General features: G+C 36.3%; 1 protein-coding gene across 2 annotated transcripts in view; it reads right to left on the bottom strand.

Moving 5' to 3' along the window:
• TLX1 (T cell leukemia homeobox 1) overlaps positions 1-7,138 on the bottom strand; it is a 59,232-nt gene extending 52,094 nt beyond the window's left edge. For both annotated transcript variants that reach the window (XM_072129674.1, XM_072129673.1), the window contains exons 1-2: positions 6,516-7,138; positions 3,759-3,996 (exon numbers count right to left, since the gene is read on the bottom strand). In XM_072129674.1, the coding sequence (XP_071985775.1) occupies positions 3,759-3,996; positions 6,516-6,978 (701 nt within the window). In that variant the 5' untranslated portion in view covers positions 6,979-7,138. The remainder of the gene's footprint in view (positions 1-3,758; positions 3,997-6,515) is intronic.
• Between the last annotated feature and the right edge of the window lie 15,465 nt (positions 7,139-22,603).

Here is a 22,603-nt window from a genome sequence, read left to right as displayed (position 1 = left end):
TAGTCTTGTATTATATAAAGCAGTGGATAGTCTTGTATTACATATACAGCACTGGATAGTCTATTATTATATATACAGCACTGGGTAGTCTAGTAATATATATACAGCACTGGGTAGTCTAGTAATATATATACAGCACTGGATAGTCTAATATTATTTATACAGCACTGGATAGTTTATTATTATATATACAACACTGGATATTCTAGTATTAAATGTACAGGACTGGATAGTCCAGTATAATATATAGGATAGTCTAGTATTATATATACAGCATTGGATAATCTAGTATTATATATACAGCACTGGATAGTCTAGTATTATATATACAGCATTGGATAGTCTAGTATTATATATACAGCACTGGATAGTCTAGTATTATATATACAGCATTGGATAGTCTAGTATTATATATACAGCACTGGATATTCTAGTATTAAATGTACAGAACTGGATATATCTATAACATGAGACAATGGATATTTTAGCTGTACATAAAATGTCACCTGTCTGCAGTGATTTCCCAGGTGACTTATGGCAGTGTGGCTCACAGCAATTATTACAGAGTTGTCACAGTAGAGAATTCTGAGCCCTTTTTTCCTATATAACACGCATCCGAGTATGGCAACTTGTAGTTATATATTGCATGCAAAAATGTATTATTTAACAGCTATAAATCGTCAATACAAGTTACAATATGCACACACAACCATATGCTTCTCTCATGGATAGACACATTGATAAATACAAAATTGCAAACTGCTCTATACTGTATATATTATATACATGCTGCGATTTTAAATTATTCCACAGCCCGCTACATAAAATCACTCAATGAACTATAAAATATGGTGACACTCGGAATTTTTCCGGCACTCCAGGGGTTACTCTTGTAATGATGGCGGTAATTATGAACCAATGGAATGAAAAGGCTTCTTCTCATTCATTTATTGTACAAATTAATTGCAGTTTCATTTAAATGCAAAATTCCCTATATGGGTCACGAGGTATTAGGCTCCAGTGGAAAATAACAGAAGTCATGAGCTTATATCATACAAAGTGTGAGGTCTATCTGATAGATGTGATATATGATATAGATAGAAGATTGATCACAGAAAGATCGATAACTTTGAATACTGATACACAGAATTTTTTGAAAACCTAACTTAGAATATCCATCTCTTTTTCTAATATCTAATGTATCTTTCTATTACACACATATATATATATATATACATATATATGCATCTAGCTATATCTCTTTGCAATCGTTGATAGACGATCGATAGATATAAATATATAGATAAAAAAAATTATTTACAATGGAATAAAATAAATGGAAAATTCCTCAGAGAAGTTGCTTCAGCTTTACAACCATCCCATCCCCATATATATATATATATATATATATATATATATATATATATATATATACACATATATACAGCTATCTGTACAAATGTCTATAATTAAAGGGGTTGGCCACTTTCAGTAAATATTTTATATTTTTTGTATAATTAAAAGTTATACAATTTTCCAATATACTTTCTGTATCCATTCCTCATGGTTTTCTACATCTCTGCTTGCTGTACTTCTATAAAAAGCTTTTCTATTTACTTCCAGTGGTAATAATCTGTCCATGTGATGGACAGCAAGCAGAGATCTAGAAAACGGTGGGGAATTGATACAGAAAGTATATTGGAACATTGTATAATTTTTCCTTATACAAACATTATCAATTATTTTCTGAAAGCGCACAACCCCTTCAACTATTTAAAAAACAAATTAAACTTTTGCACCCAGATACAGAATATTGCATATGCATTAATTACTGCTAAGCTACATGGATCTCATGTACATATTATGTTGAGATGACTAATCAATGTTCCGACATTTACCATCTACTCGTTACTTTGTATAGATGGGTAAAGCATCTCAGAAATGATGGATTAATGCAGAAACTTGTATGCAATGTAAATCTAAATGTAAACGATGTAAAATGTAATAATGTCACATATTATGGCACCTAGTTATACATCACTAGGACCCAAGCGATTGAATATGGGGCTTCTGTCAATTATTGGCAGACTTTATTAGAAATCGATACTAAGATAAAAGGTAAAATAGAATGTCCCAGACAGAGAACAGAATAGAATGACAACCGGACCACATGTCCTTCAGGGGGTATTTACCTATGATGCTCTATATCCCCCCTATGCTTTTCATAGATGTGCACCGTTAAATGGAAATATGATCTTAAGATTGAGAACGATTTCTACACAACCAAACGAAATTTAGCTGTATGAATCCAGCATATCAATGTATTATATGAGTACAGTATGTGAATGTTATATGATCGCGGTATAGAAATATTGCAGTATAATAATACAGTGTATGAATGTATTATACAAATACAGAATGTGAGTGTATTTTATGAATATTGTGTATGAATGTATTATATTACTCTAGTATATATATATACATGTATGGAGTACAGAGTATGAATTAATTATACAAGTACAGCATGTGTTTATTTTATGAATACTGTGTATGAATGTGTTATATTACTCTAATATATATGTATGTATGTATGTGTATATATATATATATATATATATATATATATATATATATATATATATATATGGAGTGCAGTGTATGAATGTATTATACAAGTACAGCATGAGTGTATTTTATGAATACTGTATATGAATGTGTTATATTACTCTTGTATATATATATATATATATATATATATATATATATATATATATATATATGTATGGAGTACAGTGTATGAATGTATTATACAAGTACAGCATGTTAGTTTATTTTATGAATGCTGTATATGAATGTGTTATATTACTCTAGTATATGTATCGAGTACACGTATGAATGTTACATGAGAACAGTATAGAAATCTGATTATAGTATTGAGTGCAGTACAGTGATGTACAGTGTGTTAATGTATTATATGAATTAATTAAGTACATCATACAGCATATGAATGTATTTACAATGACAGTAGGGTGTGAAGGTATTATATCCGTGTTGAGTTGAAATGTAAGTTGTCAGGTATTAAGGATTTGTAGATCTGTATGTAGTCAGTAATCAGCACTTTGCACTGCAATCATATACGTCCATCGTCTGTATGTATTAAAAAAAAACATGGTGCTTGGTTTCTTTTTTTGGTTTATTTTGTTTTCTTAATTTTTCTATCTTTTTTTATTTCATATCTATCCTTGTATTTTTTTTGTTTACTTCTTCTTTCTAGCTATGGATCAAGCACTCCAACTTTAGAAAAGCAGAAAATTTATTAATCTATTTATTTATTTATCATAATATTAGTATTCACCTTGTGAGATCCAATGGGACCAGGGACCTAATGTCTGATGTAATACAATTTCTGTACAGAGCTATGAAACATCTACAGAAATGAAATATTAGATCTATTTATTTCCTGGATCACATTCAATCTATTTCATATCTACATTTCTTTATAAATTAATGCATGTGGAATCTATCTATAATGTATCTATTTACAACTACGTATATCATCTGTCTAAAGCTAGAATTGCCATCTACACCACATTAATCTATTATCTATCAGTATGTGCTGTAGAAAAGCCTCAGCAGTCACATGGATAGAACCCGGAAATGACTCCTGGTGTCCTCATATGTCACATATATACAGTAATATCCATGTGTATGTCATATATAGGTATAGAAATACATGTGTCCGCCCCTCTCCCGGTTACCTCCACTTGGTCCTGCGGTTCTGGAACCATGTCTTGACCTGGGCATCGGTCATCTTGAGGGCCTTGGCCAGGGCAGCTCTCTCGGCGGAGGCCAAGTACTTCTGCCGGTGGAACCGCTTCTCCAGCTCGCAGATCTGTAGCCGTGTGAACGACGTCCGAGGCTTCTTCTTCTTAGGTGGGGTGCGGTTCTGGTAGGGGTGACCTATACGGCGTGTTACAGTGAAGGGTGAGAGGGCCACTGCAGCGGGCACACAGGGCACAGAGGGCACAAGCGGCAGCGGAGAGAGACAGAGACAGGGCTCAGCATACAGCAAGTACTGCAGGACACATACATACTGGATATATACATCATACTGTCACTATATACTGGATATATACATCATACTGTCACTATATACTCTATATACATCCTACTGTCACTATATACTGTATATATACATCATACTGTCACTTTATACTCTATATCCACCTTACTGTCACTATATACTGGATATATACATCCTACTGTCACTATATACTGTATATATACATCCTATTGTCATTATATATTGTATATATACATCCTACTGTCACTATATATTGGATATATAAATGATATTGTCACTATATACTGTATATATACCTCATACTGTCACTATATACTGTATATATACATCCTATTGTCATTATATACTGTATATATACACATCCTACTGTCACTATATATTAGATATATAAATGATACTGTCACTATATACTCTCTATATATATATCCTACTTTCACTATATACTGTACATATACATCCTACTGTCACTATATACATCCTACTGTAACTTTATACTTCATATACTGCATACACCTACGCAGTAATACATACAGGAGATAGAAATGTGTAATATATCTAATGTCACCATAAACTGCATATACCTACACGTTACTACATACAGGAGATGTAATGTCATTATAAACTGCATATATCTACACATTACTACATAATGATAATAATTCATATATATATATATATATATATATATATATATATATATATATATTGTATGTGGGTAAATATCTTTTGTCACTGTATAGTATACACCTACACATTACAATATATATATATATATATATATATATATACACAAACAAAAACATATTCATATCGGTAAGATACAATTAAATACACATATACTAATTAAAACTATAAATAAAACTAAAATAAAAAGTCTAGGAATAGAACTAAAGAAGGTAAAAATGTAAAAGAAATACATATATAAAATTACAAATAGATCCAATTTATGCAATAAAAAATAAATGTTTCCCCTCTTCACTTTTGTTATGGAATTATTAAACATCTTTGTGATCTTAATGATAATACATATTTGCGATTTTTATGTTTTACTGTGAATAGATAAATAGACTTGACGATTGCTGGAATAATTGGATTCATTACTGTATTTTGCTTCAAATGTATCATCCAGTGGATTGCAGTGTCGGATTCTATTAGTTCCCTTATATATTTCCGTTTTTATTTCCAGTTTTTACTTGTTTATTTTACATGATCTTAGGAACAGTAACATTAATAATAAGGGTAATGCTCTCGTTATCTTGAGGAACAATAGCTAGTGTATCAGAGACCACCTTCCTATCGTAGTGTATAATTGTTTGATTTATTAGTATGGACACAATTTTATTGCTGCTTATATTTTCTGTATCAATCATATCTACACACAATTACAATCATATATATACACACACACACACACACACACACACATATATGTGTGTGTATATAGCATATTTGTGTGTGTATAGCATATATTATACAATACATAGCTGCATGTATGCATAATAGTATTTACATTGTCTTTAGATGAACCTTCCTATCTAATCTACCTGTTGTCATTTTAGCATTATTCCTGTCACTAGGCCCGACCCGTTTGGACTTACACCACAAACAGCAACCTAATAGCTATTTAAATTTTTAAAAACTTTTTTTTGTACAGTTTTGTCAACCTGATATCCTGCATCACAAAAAGTATGGACATATATTGACATATGGCTACGTCAATATAATCCTATAATTTCAGAAGTAATTGCAAAAGTCGAAAAATCTATGGGTGCAATTTTATGTATTGAAATGTTTCCAAATATTTTACAATAAATTGCAACTGTGAGTCTTTTGTTTTAAAGAATGTTTCTATATCATAATGTGTAATAAATAAAACAAATTCCAAATACTGGAAAAATATTTGCTATTATAATTCTTTTTATTATTATGATTATTGCTTTTTTATTTCTACTATAAAATGAATATAAAATAATCGTCATATGTATAACAAATTAATTTAGTAATTAGTTTCAAAAAAGGAAACACAATAATAATCCCATTATTCTACGTTAAAACTTAGTTTAATTTATTTTCATTTTTTCAATTAATATTACATTATTTCTGGAACAATAATGAACGAGAAAATAATTTAAAAAGGCGATGATGATAATTATACTATTGATAAAAATACTACTACTGATAATGCCATTATGATAGCATTATATTTAGTAATGATAAGAATATAAACACAAACAATAATAATTACACTCGTTCTAATAATATTTATAGTAACTGATGAAGTTTTTTTTGAGACCTTCCTCACACCTCCAGTCCTGCTGGTCAGAGGACACTACAGGTAACTTCCTTTGCTGTCACACAGGTGATGTGCATAGAAAGTGCAGGTAGCAGCAGTGTAAAGCACAGAGGCCAAGCAGAGCTTATAGGGACCTACCTGTGAACCTGTCCTTAGTATACCTCCTATTACTCTCCATCCAAGGGAAGGTTAACCCTGTGAGGTTGTTCATATTGTTCATTGCCCCCACACTAGGCACAGTAGGCATTCCAGTGGAAATAGGTTGGTGCACACCGCCGGTCAGAGGTCTATGAGCAGGAACCCTAATGACCCCAGCAGAATTGAGGCTGTTCCCATTCATGTTCATCCCCATGTTCATGTTATACGAGGCCATGCTGCAGGCACTGTTGTTATATCCCCCGGTGCTGTTATTGCTGTAGTTGCCTGTCATTGTGTTGTAGGCACTGCTGACAATGCATCCCAATCCATAGTCCGAATCCTGGAGCCTGGAACTGGAAATCATACAACTCCCTTGATCTGGATTGTTCAAGATCTGATCGATTCCAAAACTGATGGGTTCTGCATGGCTCTGGTGCAGGTGATGAGCCCCTATGTGATCCATGCTGCCTTCCCACACTATGGTGGAGCTCCAGCCCCACAGCTCTGATCACTTAGGAGATAAAAAATGGAGCTTGGTCTCGCCTCAGTTGCTTCCAATTCCTGGGGCAGGATAAAAAGAGCAAAGGAAGAGCTGAAGTGGAAAGTGCTTTTTGCATTTGGTTAGTGCTCTGTGTGCAAACTGTGACATCAATCACCCAGCCAGGAGGCCTGAGACAGAGGAGCCAGGACTCTGCCTCCACAACTCACTGCCTATTGGCTGCAGCAGGACAGAAAGTACATGACTGACAGCCTGAAGAAGGAGCCTCCTGCTACACAGCCAAACCCTGCAGCCTCCATGTGCCACAGCAGAGACCTGCAGAGACATGGCAAACCAGCAGGGCACACAGGACAGGGGGCAGATAGTATACAGCAGAGAGGAGCTCATAGTATATAGCAGAGACCTGCAGAGACATGGCAAACCAGCAGGGCACACATGACAGGGGGGCAGATAGTATACAGCAGAGAGGAGCTCATAGTATATAGCAGAGAGGAGCTCATAGTATATAGCAGAGACCTGCAGAGACATGGCAAACCAACAGGGCACACAAGACAGGGGGGCAGATAGTATACAGCAGAGAGGAGCTCATAGTATATAGCAGAGACCTGCAGAGACATGGCAAACCAGCAGGGCACACAGGACAGGGGGGCAGATAGTATACAGCAGAGAGGAGCTCATAGTATATAGCAGAGAGGAGCACATAGTATACAGCAGAGAGGAGCACATAGTATACGGCAGAGAGGAGCACATAGTATACAGCAGAGAGGAGCACATAGTATATAGCAGAGAAGAGCACATAGTATATAACAGAGACCTGCAGAGACATGGCAAACCAGCAGGGCACACATGACAGGAGCTGATAGTATAGAGCAGAGAGAAGCACATAGTATATAGCAGAGAGGAGCAGATAGTATATAGCAGAGACCTGGCAAACCAGCAGGGCACACAGGACAGCGGGCAGATAGTATACAGCAGAGAGGGGTACATAGTATATAGCAGAGAGGAGCAAACAGTATATAGCAGAGAGGAGAAGATAGTATATAGCAGAAAGGAGTGGATAGTATACAGAAGAAGGAAGCAGATGATATAAAGCAAAGAAGTACGGATAGTATACAGAAGAGAGGAGTAGAAAGTATACAGAAAAGAGCAGATAGTATACAGTATACAACAATCCTATAGATGATTGTTATAACATAATGGTAGTTATGTTTCGATGGTAGATATATTACACACACAGATAGAGGTAGAGAAATAGATAAAAAGAGATAGTCTATGGTTGTACTTTTTTAATTATATTATTAGCTATTCATGATAAAAACAGTCATTCGGCTATTTATCTCATATTTATGTACTATATCTATCTGTTTATCTCTCTATCTGTCAATAGTCGTATGTATCTATTTACTCTAAATAATATGCATTTATCATCTTTTACTTTTGATTCCATCTTCAACAAATATTTTACTTTTGCCGTGGATATATATTATCCATACAGTCATTTACTAAATGGTTGTCAGAGAATCTCTCTCATCCTGCCCTTGCTTATCACCTCCTATAATAATAAGATACATAAATGCCTATATTACAGGGAGCATTGTTATTATAGCCTAGATTTTGCTTGCAGGGTTTCTGCGATCATGTAAAATAATTGGAGCCTTTAGGATGAAGTTGACAGTAGAAAATGGTATAAATGTATAAACAGTTATCAGTGTAATTTGCTTTGCAGACGGTAATACATCTTCTATACACAATTTATGTCAATTCCCTTTCAATTGTGTCATTAAGCAGTGAGTAATGGATGAGGATCTTGTTAGGATTCATGTCTTGTATTATTTACTTATCTGCTGACCCCTGTGTATAATCCTCCTCTGTACATTATAGGGGCTCTGACACCAACTCATCTGCCCCTGTCATTGCTATAGACACGATCTCTACCAGGACAAGTAATCACTTTCTCAGGATTCTGCTAATTCAGTTTACTTTTTCTTAATTAGGGCCATTTGGATTGTTTACAAACTGCACTTCTGTAAGGAGCTGAGTCCAGGAGTGAGATGTAAGCTGAGCCCCACTCATTACAGGGCAGATAACATTGCATGGAGGCAGAGGTCCTCTCTCCAGCCTTGGGCCATCATTAGTCATTCTCTTCTCCAGACCTAACTGGTGTCTGTGCTTTGTTTTTCCAGTAGAATATTATCTCCCACCAGTCTGCTACTGTCTTCATTCTATCCTCTTCAAGACAACACAAAGAGACCCATCAATACATTGTAATGTCCTACACATGTATCAGACACTGTGGAAATGTCATCTATCTAAAATCTGTCTGCTATCTATCTATCTATCTATCTATCTATCTATCTATCTATCTATCTATCTATCTATCTATCTATCTATCTATCTCTCTATCTATCTCTCTATCTATCCATCTGTCATCTCATTTATCTATTTCTTTAACTAGCTATAATCTTTATCATATCTATTTAGTTATCTTTAAAGTATAGCTAGTTATGATATTGATAATATAGATAAATATTTATATGGCTTTAGCATGAGATTAATAACTAGATTGTATTATGGATAGATGGACATAAGGTGAGAAAACCATATAGATAGTAAATCCAATGAGGTACCACTCTGAAGTATATTCCAAATCAGAGATGAATCATTAATTCCACTGCATTACACTTATTTCATTTTCATTGCATTTATTCTATTATGATATATTGATGATAAATAGGAAATAGATAGGTTATAGATAGATATGAAAGAGATAGATGCACATGTTTACTTCTTATGATATTAGACAACAATATAAGATATCAATTGAATACTATTTTAGCAAATTGCATATCTTACATATAATTGAATAGGTATATAAAAACATTAATAGAATTGAAATTTAATTTCTTTATCTAATTTGGGCCATTTCATTGAGGAGACCTCCTAGGAGACCATTGTGGAGTGTTAAATCACTAGATGGAGAGAAAAGATCTAGACGACAGACACATAGAAAAATATATATATATATATATTTCGATTTTAGATAAATTAAGACACACAATTATTCCTTATGTAAGATAACAATAAAATAGTACTGCACCATATACTACTGCATATAAAGATAGAAGTAAATAGATATGTGGATAAATAATGGATGATGATGAATAGATGTGAAATTCCTTCCATTCTATGTACTAGACCTTCAAGGGGACCATTTTGCATGGTTATCATCATTGGGTGGTTGGATGGATAGCTAGATAATGATTATAAAATGCTTACAATAAATTGTATAAATTGGATAGATTGCTTCATTTTCTAATAGTCACTTGCACTTCTTTCTTACATGGTATATGTATTTACATGAGATGCAGAGATGTTCTCCTGGAGACATATTCCTCAATAATAATAAACTACAATAATAAATATCTATGTAGACAGGTACATTAACCTCCCCTGCCAAATATTTATTACACGTCATTACACATGTCAGTTATGGGTGTGCTGGGAGCCTGCATTGGATGAGCACTGTATCTGTATTTAACCTTGATCTATAAAATAACTTGTTTTATACATGTGAAGCATGATTCTAGTGAGATGTGATGTGTAATGGTGTAAGACATTACAGTAAAATACTCTATGGGTGCCACATTAGAGATTCATACGACATCCATCTATAATATCCTGGAGTAAAATTGATAGATATTCATGTCCTTTTATCCAGAATTAGTTCATACAATGATATGGTCCACTAATTATAATAATGATATAGGTAAAATGCAATAAGGATTCAGGCTGGCACCACCACTCATGTTCTAGACGCCCCCATAGATTATAGAGATAGTTATGGTCCCAATGCTTTACTACCTCCCTGGAGAGACAGACTGGATATATGGGGACCTAACTTGACATAATCAGATTTGGCATCGGTTTCCTTCCAATTTTGTTCTATGATACTGTATGGAAGAAGCTATGGCTCTAATAGTGAAGCACCAGGGAATATCAGTCCATCCATCCAATGCATAGTACTAGAGTAAGGCTCTGGTCATCTGCCACCACGGTGTCCATTATAGTCAAGCAGGACAAAATTAAAACAATATGGAGACCAACATTGAGACAACACTTTAATAGGACATGTTTTTAAGGTTAGAGATGCTGGACATAAAGGACATGACTTTTCCATCAGGAACCTCAATTGTTAAATATGTCATCAAAAAACAGCACAGTGTGCAGCATAGGGACAGTGTAACCCAAATCAATAGATGCCATTATAAGCCTAATCTTTAGTCAGGACATTTGCACTTATCGTTTTTTTCTGGGTTTTTGACTTATTTGATTTATCTTAGTGGGGGATATTTTTGGCATTTGAGTATTTCCCGCAATTGTCCAAATTTTGGTACTTTTTATACATCCACATCAGGATGTTAAAGATATCTTAGGGGTAACACTTTCACAAAAAGGTTGTGGTGCACTTCGCTATTCAGGTGAAAAAGTTGTACATTTTTGCACAAATATTAAAACGCGCAAAAAATAAAGTAATAAAAAAAGAAATTCCAAAAAAAAATGACCCCCAATGAGATCCATTAGGAGCCATCGGTGTCCATCATGTGAGGGAGCGTTCACATATTTCTGCCATTAGTGGCAAAGTCCATCTGACCTGGGCTGGAAAACTAATGCCAAAACAGATCCCATATTTTATTTGGGATCCATTCTGTCATCCAGTGATCAGGAGAACCAATGTTGGATTCAGATAAAAAATCACTACATGAAGTGGGACATTTATCAGTTGTAGCATGGGGTTCTTGTTTTGGTGCATGATTTGTACTATAATGGGATGTCAGATTATGGGATCAAAAACCAAAACCAAACCAAAACCAAAAATTTGAGCCCAAAAAAGATGAATTTATATGTATCGGAAAAAGCATCAATATCGATATGTAATAAATGTAGTGTAACCTGTGCACCAAGGGAAAAAATATTTGCCAGTTTTCTGTCTGTAAGTCAATAATAAGTGTTTTTTGATCCACTGAACTCTCCCTATAGGTGCTGGATGTGTGCATCATGGGTGGCTGAGTGAGTAGCACTCCTGCCTTGCAGCGCTGGGGTCCAGGGTTCTAATCCCACCCAGGCAAAGAGTTTGTATGTTATCTCCGTGTTTGTGTGGGTTTCTTCTGGGTCCTCCGGTTTTCTCCCACACTCCAGAACATACTGTTAGGTTGTTTAGATTGTGAGCCCCATGGGGACAGGGACCAATTTGACAAGCTCTATATAAATAAAGGAATTATTATTAGATAATAGATGTATCTGGTTCTAGTGCCGGCTGGACCCAATTGATAAATGTATTTGCACCCTGCCTGGTCCTTCACAGCTGCCATTGTTGGTCCTATGATGGAAAAGAAAAGAAATCTGTTAATGAAATTGCAGATATAACCTTAGCTTTATATATGTGTAATACTAAGGGTGTTGCCACACATGGCGTTTTTGGTCAGTTTTTCCCAATTATCTTAATAGATATGCAGGTTGTAAGCAGCCAAATGCATGGTAAACAGCCAAAAACGGACTGCAAACGGATGTTTAAAAACGGACCAAAAACGCCATGTGTGACATCACCCTAACTTAGGCCAGGGATGGTGAGGGATTGCTGCAGCACAGAGGTGGGGATCAATCACAGCAATAATGAATACATCTAGGTTGTTACAAAACCCCAAACACTTTACTGCTAATGTAAATCACTGTGGGTTAGCTGCAGATGATTCTGCTGCAGCAATATCCTGTGGATAGGCCAAAAACACAGAAACATGCTAGATCTGTGATTCATGGACCTGTGGTGTCAGGATTTCATTATATTGGGGAAAATTTATCAGAAGTGTCTGAGAGCAGAACTGTTCTAGTTTCCCATAACAACCAATCAGAGCTCAGCTTTCATTTCATTTCATTTCATTTCATTTCATTTCTGTTTATAATATCAATGCTGAGCTCTAATTGGTTTGGTCTGATAACTATGCTTGGGTAGCATGCTCCAAGTAGCATAGTGATCTATGATGCAAGGAGTCCCTTCTTTCCTGGGGAAGACTGTGATCATGATGAGTGTACAGCGCTGCTGTCTGGAGGCTTTCCGCCAGCTCCTTGCATCATATATAACTATGATGCTTGGATTCCCCTCCTGGAAACAGGGTTCAGTACGTAAAATCCAGCAACACGTGGCCCATGAACCAAAAACTCTTTATGTAGTGAAATATATCCTGTAAGAGTAAATTCACATAGATGCAGTATATGTGGGGCCATTCATTACTAATACAATCTAATAGTCCCTATCATCCGCTCTGATCCCTACTCCATGACACTATACAGGGACACACAAATGACCATAATGTACAATGTTAAAGTCCAGTTGTCAGGAAGGGTTGTGCACCAGTATTTGGTAATAATGTCTGTTTTTCTATATAATTCCTTGTCTGGTTATTGCTGTGGCCAATAGCAATGCAGCGCCAGGTGGAAAGAATCTGGGTCTGTCATTCCCATTATTTCAGGCTTTATTATTCTATATACTTTTTTTTTTTTACTTTTAATGATCCTTGTATAAAAAGGTGGAAAGTCCTAAGAAATCAACCTTGGCTGAACTGCTGACCTTTATAATAACAGACATACAATTCTATTTCACATAAATATAAGTAAGGATCATGTATCCAATTGTTTTCCAATTTGTATTTTTTCTCCCTATTTTTTGTTTTTATTTTTGCATGGAACTAAACAATAGAAACATGAGGGGACTATATATACGTGTGTGTGTATATATATATATATATATATATGTGTGTGTGTGTATATATATATATAATATATTATTATATATATATATTATGATTTGTTGTTACATTAGTTTGTTTTTATGTTATATATTATTAAAATAATTGCAACATTTAACAAATAAATAGGTGAAATGTATGTTGTTTCGAGGAATAAGATGCACAGTCCAAATTGTATAAGGACATTGCAAGACGTCCACATGGAAATGAGATGTCACACAGTAGTCCTGTTACAAGCCTTGGAGTCACTTTCTCAGTCCACAATTCATTGCAAAATCCCCTCTATCTGTAGGGAAATTGTCTGCAGAGCGTTGTACACATTAGGCTGGCACTTGATGGTGGAGTGGGGGGTTCCCCTTTAAATCCAGCATTATTATATAAATATTTCATACACAATTTTCTTTTTTTTCTGCCCAGCGATTGACCTGCATTAAGATTTTATAGGACGATCATCCTTCCAGATTTCAGGCAATAAGTGAAAACTTGGAACAGTTTCCTTTTTAGGTAAATAATTCAGTGGTAAAACTGAGACAAGAATAAACGCCCAATGCACAACAGCTACATGGAGTAATGAGGAACCTGGAGAATCAGGAATTATGGGATTAATCCTTAAATTAATTATATGAATCAGCAGATAATTAATGATGTGACCAGTTTTTACAATTGGTTCTTTATTATATAATATAATACGAAGTAGAGTAGTAGTAATAATAATAATAATAAAATTAATAATTACAATAATGATAATAATATATATTTGTTTTAGTAATAAACTAATAAAATTACTATCTTTCTCTATATAAATGAAATAATCCAACAAAAATAAAGTAGTGAGAAATATAATTATAATCATAAGAAATAATATATTAATAATAACATATGTGACTAATAATAACAGTTAGTTATGTTTAGTACAAATATATATTTATTATAATAGCTGACTAAAAATATATATACAGTGAAATAATATAAAATAGTTAATGATGTTTATAAACATGCTAAATATTACAGCACTATAGCACTAAAGCTGTTTAGGACTTTTAGATTTTTTTTTTGTATTATTGTGGAATAAATACCATTTATAATCAAGTCTTAATATTTAAAATTAAATTGTATTCATAATAACATATATCCAAAATTTTATTATTATTATTATTATTATTAATAATAATAATAATAACACAGATAAAACAATGAAAATGATGATAATACAAGCAAATTATGTTTTAGTTCAGCATTTATTATTATTATTTATTATTTATACAATGATTAATACAATATTTTATTTTATTGTTACAAATATGTGGATCTGGTAGAGAGAAGATTTATAAAAAAAATTAATGTAATAATACCAATAACGAAAACTAAAAATGTCACACTTTTACTATTAGAAGATGTATTTCTATGATTGTACTGTAATGCTAGAGATAAAAAAAAATAATACTGGCTTGTTTCATGTGAAATGTAGAAAATAAAATATATCTAAAAATATTTCTAATTACTTTTTTAGTGGTTACTATGATAAATAAGAAATATTGGTACTTTTATTATAAGTCAATGCATAAAATACTTTTGCTTATCTATTATTTATATAACCAAAATATTATTTATTTATTTAAATCTAAATGATCTCTATCTATATATTTCTCTATCTTTCTTGCCTATGTATATTTAATTTCCAACCTGAAACTTTTTAAATGAATTCACATTAAGTATCACTTCTAGGTTTTTACTATTTTTATGACTTCTCCGCATTTTGATGTCACAACTTTCCATCTGATTTGAAGGTGAATATGATACATAATATATTACATATAAGAATAGCTAATTTTGTACATAGCAATGGGTTGGCTGAGGTTCTGGATATTATTGACAGACAATGCACCCATAACACAGCATGTTACAACCATATGGTAACAGTCAAAGGAAGCATCTGCTATAAAGTGATCCTGGGCTCAGTCCACCCCAAAGGGATCTGAGAAATCCAAGTCAATTATTGACCACTTTTGAGCTGTCATTTGCTTCACTTTGTAGTTTAGCACCACAGATCTCAGCATAACCTATGAGTATGGCTGTGTATTAGATAAGTGCTAGCTTCCTTGGATATTGGTGTAGATATCCTGGTTTTGTGTGCTGTTTCTTTAAGAGTTCATTTATTACATGGAAAAGATATTTTGTTTTTGGCAGATAGTGGACAGTGTCATTATACTCTTATAATCTCCAGTGACTCCATAGCTGGGAGTTAATGGAAGGAACAGGATTTCCTTGTACCTTTGAGGTGCACACACAAGTAGAATGCAGGCACCTTAGCTGAAAGGCCACTTTAGCTGGTGATGGACACTGGATAAGTGTATATGGGGCCTGATGAGCTCTCTGTCTGCCTGGATCTCCCTTCCTGAATCCCCTGTCTGTAAGGATCACATTTCCAGCCCTACCTGCCCAGTGAACTCTGCTGGGAACCCTCTGGCGCCAGCTCCATCAACCAAACTTCTTGTGGTTAGGAAAGGAAGGAGCACTCAGAAGGAAAGGAGCTGACGAAGGGTTCAAGAAGCATCCCCCTCCTCATTAGCCCCCAAAGAGTTAACCCTTTCCACCCATTAACTATAATAAAATGACACAGAACAATCAGATATTGAAGGAAACCTATTACCATATTTTACATCATTAATCTACTAGCCCCCTCAGATTGGGTATGAAATGTCCTTTTTTTTTAGAATTGTCTCTTTTATGTAAAACTTTCCACATTAAGATATAAAAAAATCTCCCCCAAAGTCATGTGAAAATGAGCTGAGAAGAGTCATATTTTACCTGTGATGAGTCACGTTTATAGAAGGGGAGTGGCGCTTTAGTTGCCACAGGAACGCAGTGTCATATTAAAGATAAGAATCTCATCTTTCAGATGACATCAGCTTGTGCTTCTAAAAGATACAGATCAGGAGATACAGTTAAAGACATAGTTGGAAACATGAGCTGAAGATAAAGATCTAGTGTTTGCCCATTTATTTAGTTGCCGGTTACTCTGGTTTTGAAGGTTCCAGAACTACAAGCCTGATGTGCTCTAAAATATAAGCTTCTTATCTTTAACATGACACCAAAAGAATGCTTCTAGGTAATAGAGAACTGAAGATGGGGGCATATGAAGTGACACTTCCCTGTGCAGTCTTTAAAACTGACTCATCTCATACAAAATCTGACTCTGCTCTTTGAATGCAGTAGTGGATTATAATATAGGGGGTTTGATTGGTAATCTACTAGGGGGCCCATGGCCACCCAAGCCACATATCAAATTTTATACTGAGTAGGACCTTCACCCATGTAATCCTTGTACATCTGTTCTTTCTTTCAATACAAATGTAAACAAAAGCCATTTCAGGACCTTTAAAGGTCCACCAAAGGTCCTGAAACTGCCGATTGACAGCATACAGAAGTGACTCAGTCCTGTTGATTCTAGATTTTGTATCATATGTAGGACATGAATTCCAGACATGTAGGGGCTATAATATTCATACAGTCCATGAGCCATGCCAGTTTTAATCCACCCCTGGCCACATGACTTTGTTGGAGATATTTTTATAGCTCAATGGATGAGATTTCAAACATAAGATGAATTTCTAGAAAGTACTAGAAAGGACATTTCACACTTCAGCTGAGTTTAATGGGGGTAATTCTGGGGAAAGGTTCCCTGTGGTTTAGAATTGGAGTAGAAATGCATTTTTTCTATTTTGGTTCTACCCAGCTTGTGGTCACATTACTTGATATCTTTTTCCATATGGGCCCTGCTGGTCAGTAAAATATGTGAAAAAAGGCAAAAACATGAATTGTAAATATTTGCTGACTTTTTTTTAATCTTTAACCTTTTTCTAACATTAACTATAATAAACTGATGGTGTCTGGAGCTATGGACATATAACCAAAGACCCCTGGTCTGTAATGTCCTCTATGTGCCCTTGAATTTTTTTGAAAAGGGAACATGCAGGACACTGGAAAAGATGAGACTATGTGACACTGCCTCATTGTTAAGTAATGAGCCTGGACCTGTTGTTCTGCCAGGCTGCCTATGAGGACACTCCAGCATATGTCAGTGGCACCTCACAGCTCAGGATTGAAGAACAGCTTTGGATGGGACATTGAGTGGTGGTGCTCAACCTCCCTGAGTAAGGTTATTATTAATCCTGAGTGTCCCAGCCAAGAGAGAACTCAGCACAAGAGAAGCCTCCCCTCAATGAGTGCAGAGCGGAGGGTTTTCCGGCAATGCTGGATGTCCTCCTAGCCATACATTCTTTCTTCTTAGTCCCCTTAGGCTTCACATAAGGCTTTGGATCTTCAGCTGTAAGTGAACTTCCCATCTGTTCACTGCAAATAATCCCGGCCATAAGAAATGATGGTTTATTGTCTCCTTTGGAAAATAGATACTGTAAATACTGTAAATACTGTAAATGTAGATAGATATGTGAAGAAAAAACAACAGCCAAAAATAGTGGCAGAAATGTAGTGGTGGATTTATTCCATATTGAAGAGCAGATAGATAGATAGATAGATAGATAGATAGATAGATAGATAGATAGGAATAGGATAGATGGATGGATATATGATAGATAGATAGATAGATAGATAGATAGATAGATAGATGGATAGATAGATAGATAGATAGATAGATAGATAGATAGATAGATAGATAGATAGACAGACAGACAGATAGATAGATAGATAGATAGATAGATAGATAGATAGATAGATAGACAGACAGATAGATAGATAGATACTTGTAGATGATTGATAGATAGATATGAGATAGATAGATGGATGGATATATGATAGATAGATAGATAGATAGATAGATAGATAGAATATGAAGATCCCTGAAGCACAACATGCTAAATCTGCCTTATGTTTTATAGTCGGAAAAAACTGTACTCCGTAAGTGATAATATATACATGGAAAAGGTGGTCCTTTAATTCCAAACCACGTGACGTATTGGCTCAAGCCAGGCTGTTATGGAATAAAGGATCACTTTTTCCATGTATATCAGTGTCGGATCTAGCAGGAGGCTTCAGTCTACTTACAAATCGACTGTGTGGCAGCTTTATTTTTATTTTTTAGATAGATATATTTGGGATAGATAGATAGATAGATACGACAATCAATAGATAGATCAGGGATAGATAACTACAAAGATAGATGGATAGATATATAGATAGAAAGATAAATGATAGATAGATTTGGCATTGAGATTATATATATATATATATATATATATATATATATATAGAGAGAGAGAGAGAGAGAGAGAGAGAGAGAGACAGAGAGAGAGAGAGAGAGAGAGAGATAAATGATAGATAGATAGATAGATAGATAGTAAAAGTCCAGGGCAGCACAGTTTAGTGGTGGGTGCAACAGCCTTAGATCTCTTGGCCAGGGTCCCAGTAATAAGTTCAGGGAGAGGCAGCACTCCAACATCCGTAGTAAAAGGGTGAATCTTTATTCCATTAGTGCAACGTTTTGGTGTGGTAGCACACCTTTTTCAAGCATAGATAGATAGATAGATAGATACAGTAGATAGATGATACATAGATAGATTTGGCATTGAGTTAGATAGATTTGGGATTGGGATAGATGGATAGATTGATAGATAGACAACAGGTAGATTGTATTTTTGCTCACATGCGGCACATTTATCAGGCTTTGTTTACCAGTTTTCTGGCGTACAAGCCTTGAAATGGGTGCGCTTCCCAGAATGTGTCCAGGAATTGCTCCTATTTCTCCCCTTACAGCTATTTGGTATGGTGGGGAATGAAGGGGCTACGCCTGGTAGCTCAGTGCCTGTGCACTACCTGTTCATGCACAGGCTATACCATGTAGTCTGGGGGGCATCATCATCCGCTCACGCACTTAGCACCATACATTCGGTGTATGAGAAATGTGCCCAATGGTATTTATAGCTCCACAGTCCATTTGTTTTACTGTTACCATTTAGGTGTAATTAAATTTCAATGATGAAAGGGAAATATTTAATTTGTGACCTGAGATGATCTCTCATGTGATGCTTGAAAATGGCTGCATAGAGACAGCTGAAACGTTGCATCTGCCCACTGGCGAAATAAACACCATTTTTCCACGGAGTGCTGCTTTCCTGTTTTGTATCTTGACAGCTCTTACCTGTTAGCAGCAGTGAGAGGTGTGAGGGTCCTCCTGGCCGCTTATATATACATAGATAAATGCAGACTGCTGTGTCACTCTATTATATTCTATTACTGGAAGAAAAGGCAACTGGGGATTCTTCCTATTAGATTTGAGAGTTATAGAGGGACCATGATCTGTTATCTGTAGCTCTCATGGTATTGGGGATTCTAGTAAGCACTGGCATCCTCAACATATGGTAGTCTATTAGAGATGAGCGAGCACTAAAATGCTCGGGTACTCGTTATTCGAGACGAACTTTTCCCGATGCTCGAGTGCTCGTCTCGAATAACGAGCCCCATTGAAGTCAATGGGAGACTCGAGCATTTTTCAAGGGGACCAAGGCTCTGCACAGGGAAGCTTGGCCAAACACCTGGGAACCTCAGAAAAGGATGGAAACACCACGGAAATGGACAGGAAACAGCAGGGGCAGCATGCATGGATGCCTCTGAGGCTGCTTAATCGCACCATTATGCCAAAATTATGGGCAACAGCATGGCCATGACAGAGTGACAGAATGAAGCTAGATAGCATCTAAAACATCCAATAATTGACCATGACACTATAGGGGACGGCATGCAGAGGCAGCGGCAGCAGCGGCAGGCTAGAGAGTGGCATGGCGACATACCCTAAATGGACTCAGGCTTCAAACCAATGGGTAGCAGAGAGGAACCAAAGGAGGTGAGCAAGAAGCGCTCAAATAATATCGGTACATGATAAAAGTTTGCCAGTATATTTTGTGGATTACACAGCAGGGTGGCGACAAAGTTAACATGGAAGCCATGAAAACAACCCAAAATTCTGCCTGACACAGTTCGTTTGATAAGGGGACCATGTATTAAGGCAGTGAACTAGTAGTAGATTAAAGGTGCTGCAGTTAAAACTATGTTAGTTGGATCTTGGCATGGAGCTGGCGCTCCGCTGCCAGGTGAGCTTTCGCCAATCCAAGCCCCTGTCTCTAGGCTACTCCCCAAACAGCACTTCTAAGAACCTTTTGTATAAGATCAAGTGTAGTAGCGTTCTTATAAGTTTAGAATATGGCGGGTGAGGGGAATGTAAACAGATGCGCAAGAAGCGCTGAAATAATATTGGTAAATGATAAAAGTTTGCCAGTATATTTTGTGGATTACACAGCAGGGTGGCGACAAAGTTAACAAGTTTGATGTGGAATGCCCTGTAATAGCTCTTGGGCGGTGTGCCTTTTATCACCTAGGCTCAGCAGTTTGAGCACCGCCTGCTGTCGCTTAGCGACGGCACTGCTGCTGTGCCTAGAGCTACCGACTGATGGCGCCATGCCCACGGATGGTAATTCGGAGGAGGAAGAGGTGGAGGAGGGGTGGGAGGAGGAGGAGGTATAGTAGGCCTTTGAGACCTGGACCGAGGTAGGCCCCGCAATCCTCTGCGTCGGCAGTATATGACCAGCCCCAGGGTCAGACTCGGTCCCAGCCTGCACCAAGTTAAGTGTAGTAGCGTTCTTATAAGTTTGGGATATGGCGGGTGAGGGGAATGTAAACAGATGCGCAAGAAGCGCTGAAATAATATCGGTTAATCATTAAAGTATGCCAGTATATTTTGTGGATAACACAGCAGGGTGGCGACAAAGTTAACAACTTTGATGTGGAATCCATGAAAACAACCCAAATTTCTGCCTGACACAGCACGTTTGATAAGGGGACGATGTATGGAGGCAGCTATATGGACGACTTTTGGAGGTAGCAATGGAGACAAGGTGTGGAGGCTGCTATGGAGACAATTTAATTTGGATAGTGCCTGTATGTGGCAGTCCAAAAAAGTTTTCAAACCAGAGGAGCAGGTAGGTGGCCCTCCAGAAAAATGGAATAGATTGAGTGCCTGTATGTGGCAGTCCAAAAAAGTTTTCAAACCAGAGGAGCAGGTAGGTGGCCCTCCAGAAAAATGAAATAGATTGAGTGCCTGTATGTGGCAGTCCAAAAAAGTTTTCAAACCAGAGGAGCAGGTAGGTGGCCCTCCAGAAAAATTGAATAGATTGAGTGCCTGTATGTGGCACTCCCAAAAATTGTTTAAAACAGAGGACCGGGTAGGTGGCCCTCCAGAAAAATTAAATGCATAAAGTACTATAGCTAGAGCCAGTGGGCCCTGTCAAAAAATAGCCAGTTTCCTCTGCTTTAGTGTACAAAGAGGAGGAGAAGGAGGAAAATGAGGAGGAGGAGTAGTGCATAAATTATTCAGGTTGAGCTTCCTTCACCTGGTGGAGATTGGAAATTATGAGAAATCCAGGCTTTATTCATCTTAATAAGCGTCAGCCTGTCAGCGCTGTCAGTCGACAGGCGTGTACGCTTATCGGTGATGATGCCACCAGCTGCACTGAAAACCCACTCGGACAAGACGCTAGCGGCAGGGCAGGCAAGAACCTCCAAGGCGTACAGCGCCAGTTCGTGCCACATGTCCAGCTTTGAAACCCAGTAGTTGTAGGGAGCTGTGTGATCATTTAGGACGATGGTATGGTCAGCTACGTACTCCCTCACCATCTTTCTGTAAAGATCAGCCCTACTCTGCCGAGACTGGGGACAGGTGACAGTGTCTTGCTGGGGTGACATAAAGCTGGCAAAAGCCTTGTAAAGCGTACCCTTGC

Source organism: Engystomops pustulosus, chromosome 11 (assembly GCF_040894005.1).
Source record: "Engystomops pustulosus chromosome 11, aEngPut4.maternal, whole genome shotgun sequence".
NCBI lineage: Eukaryota > Metazoa > Chordata > Amphibia > Anura > Leptodactylidae > Engystomops > Engystomops pustulosus.
This window is presented reverse-complemented; position numbering and strand designations above follow the sequence as displayed.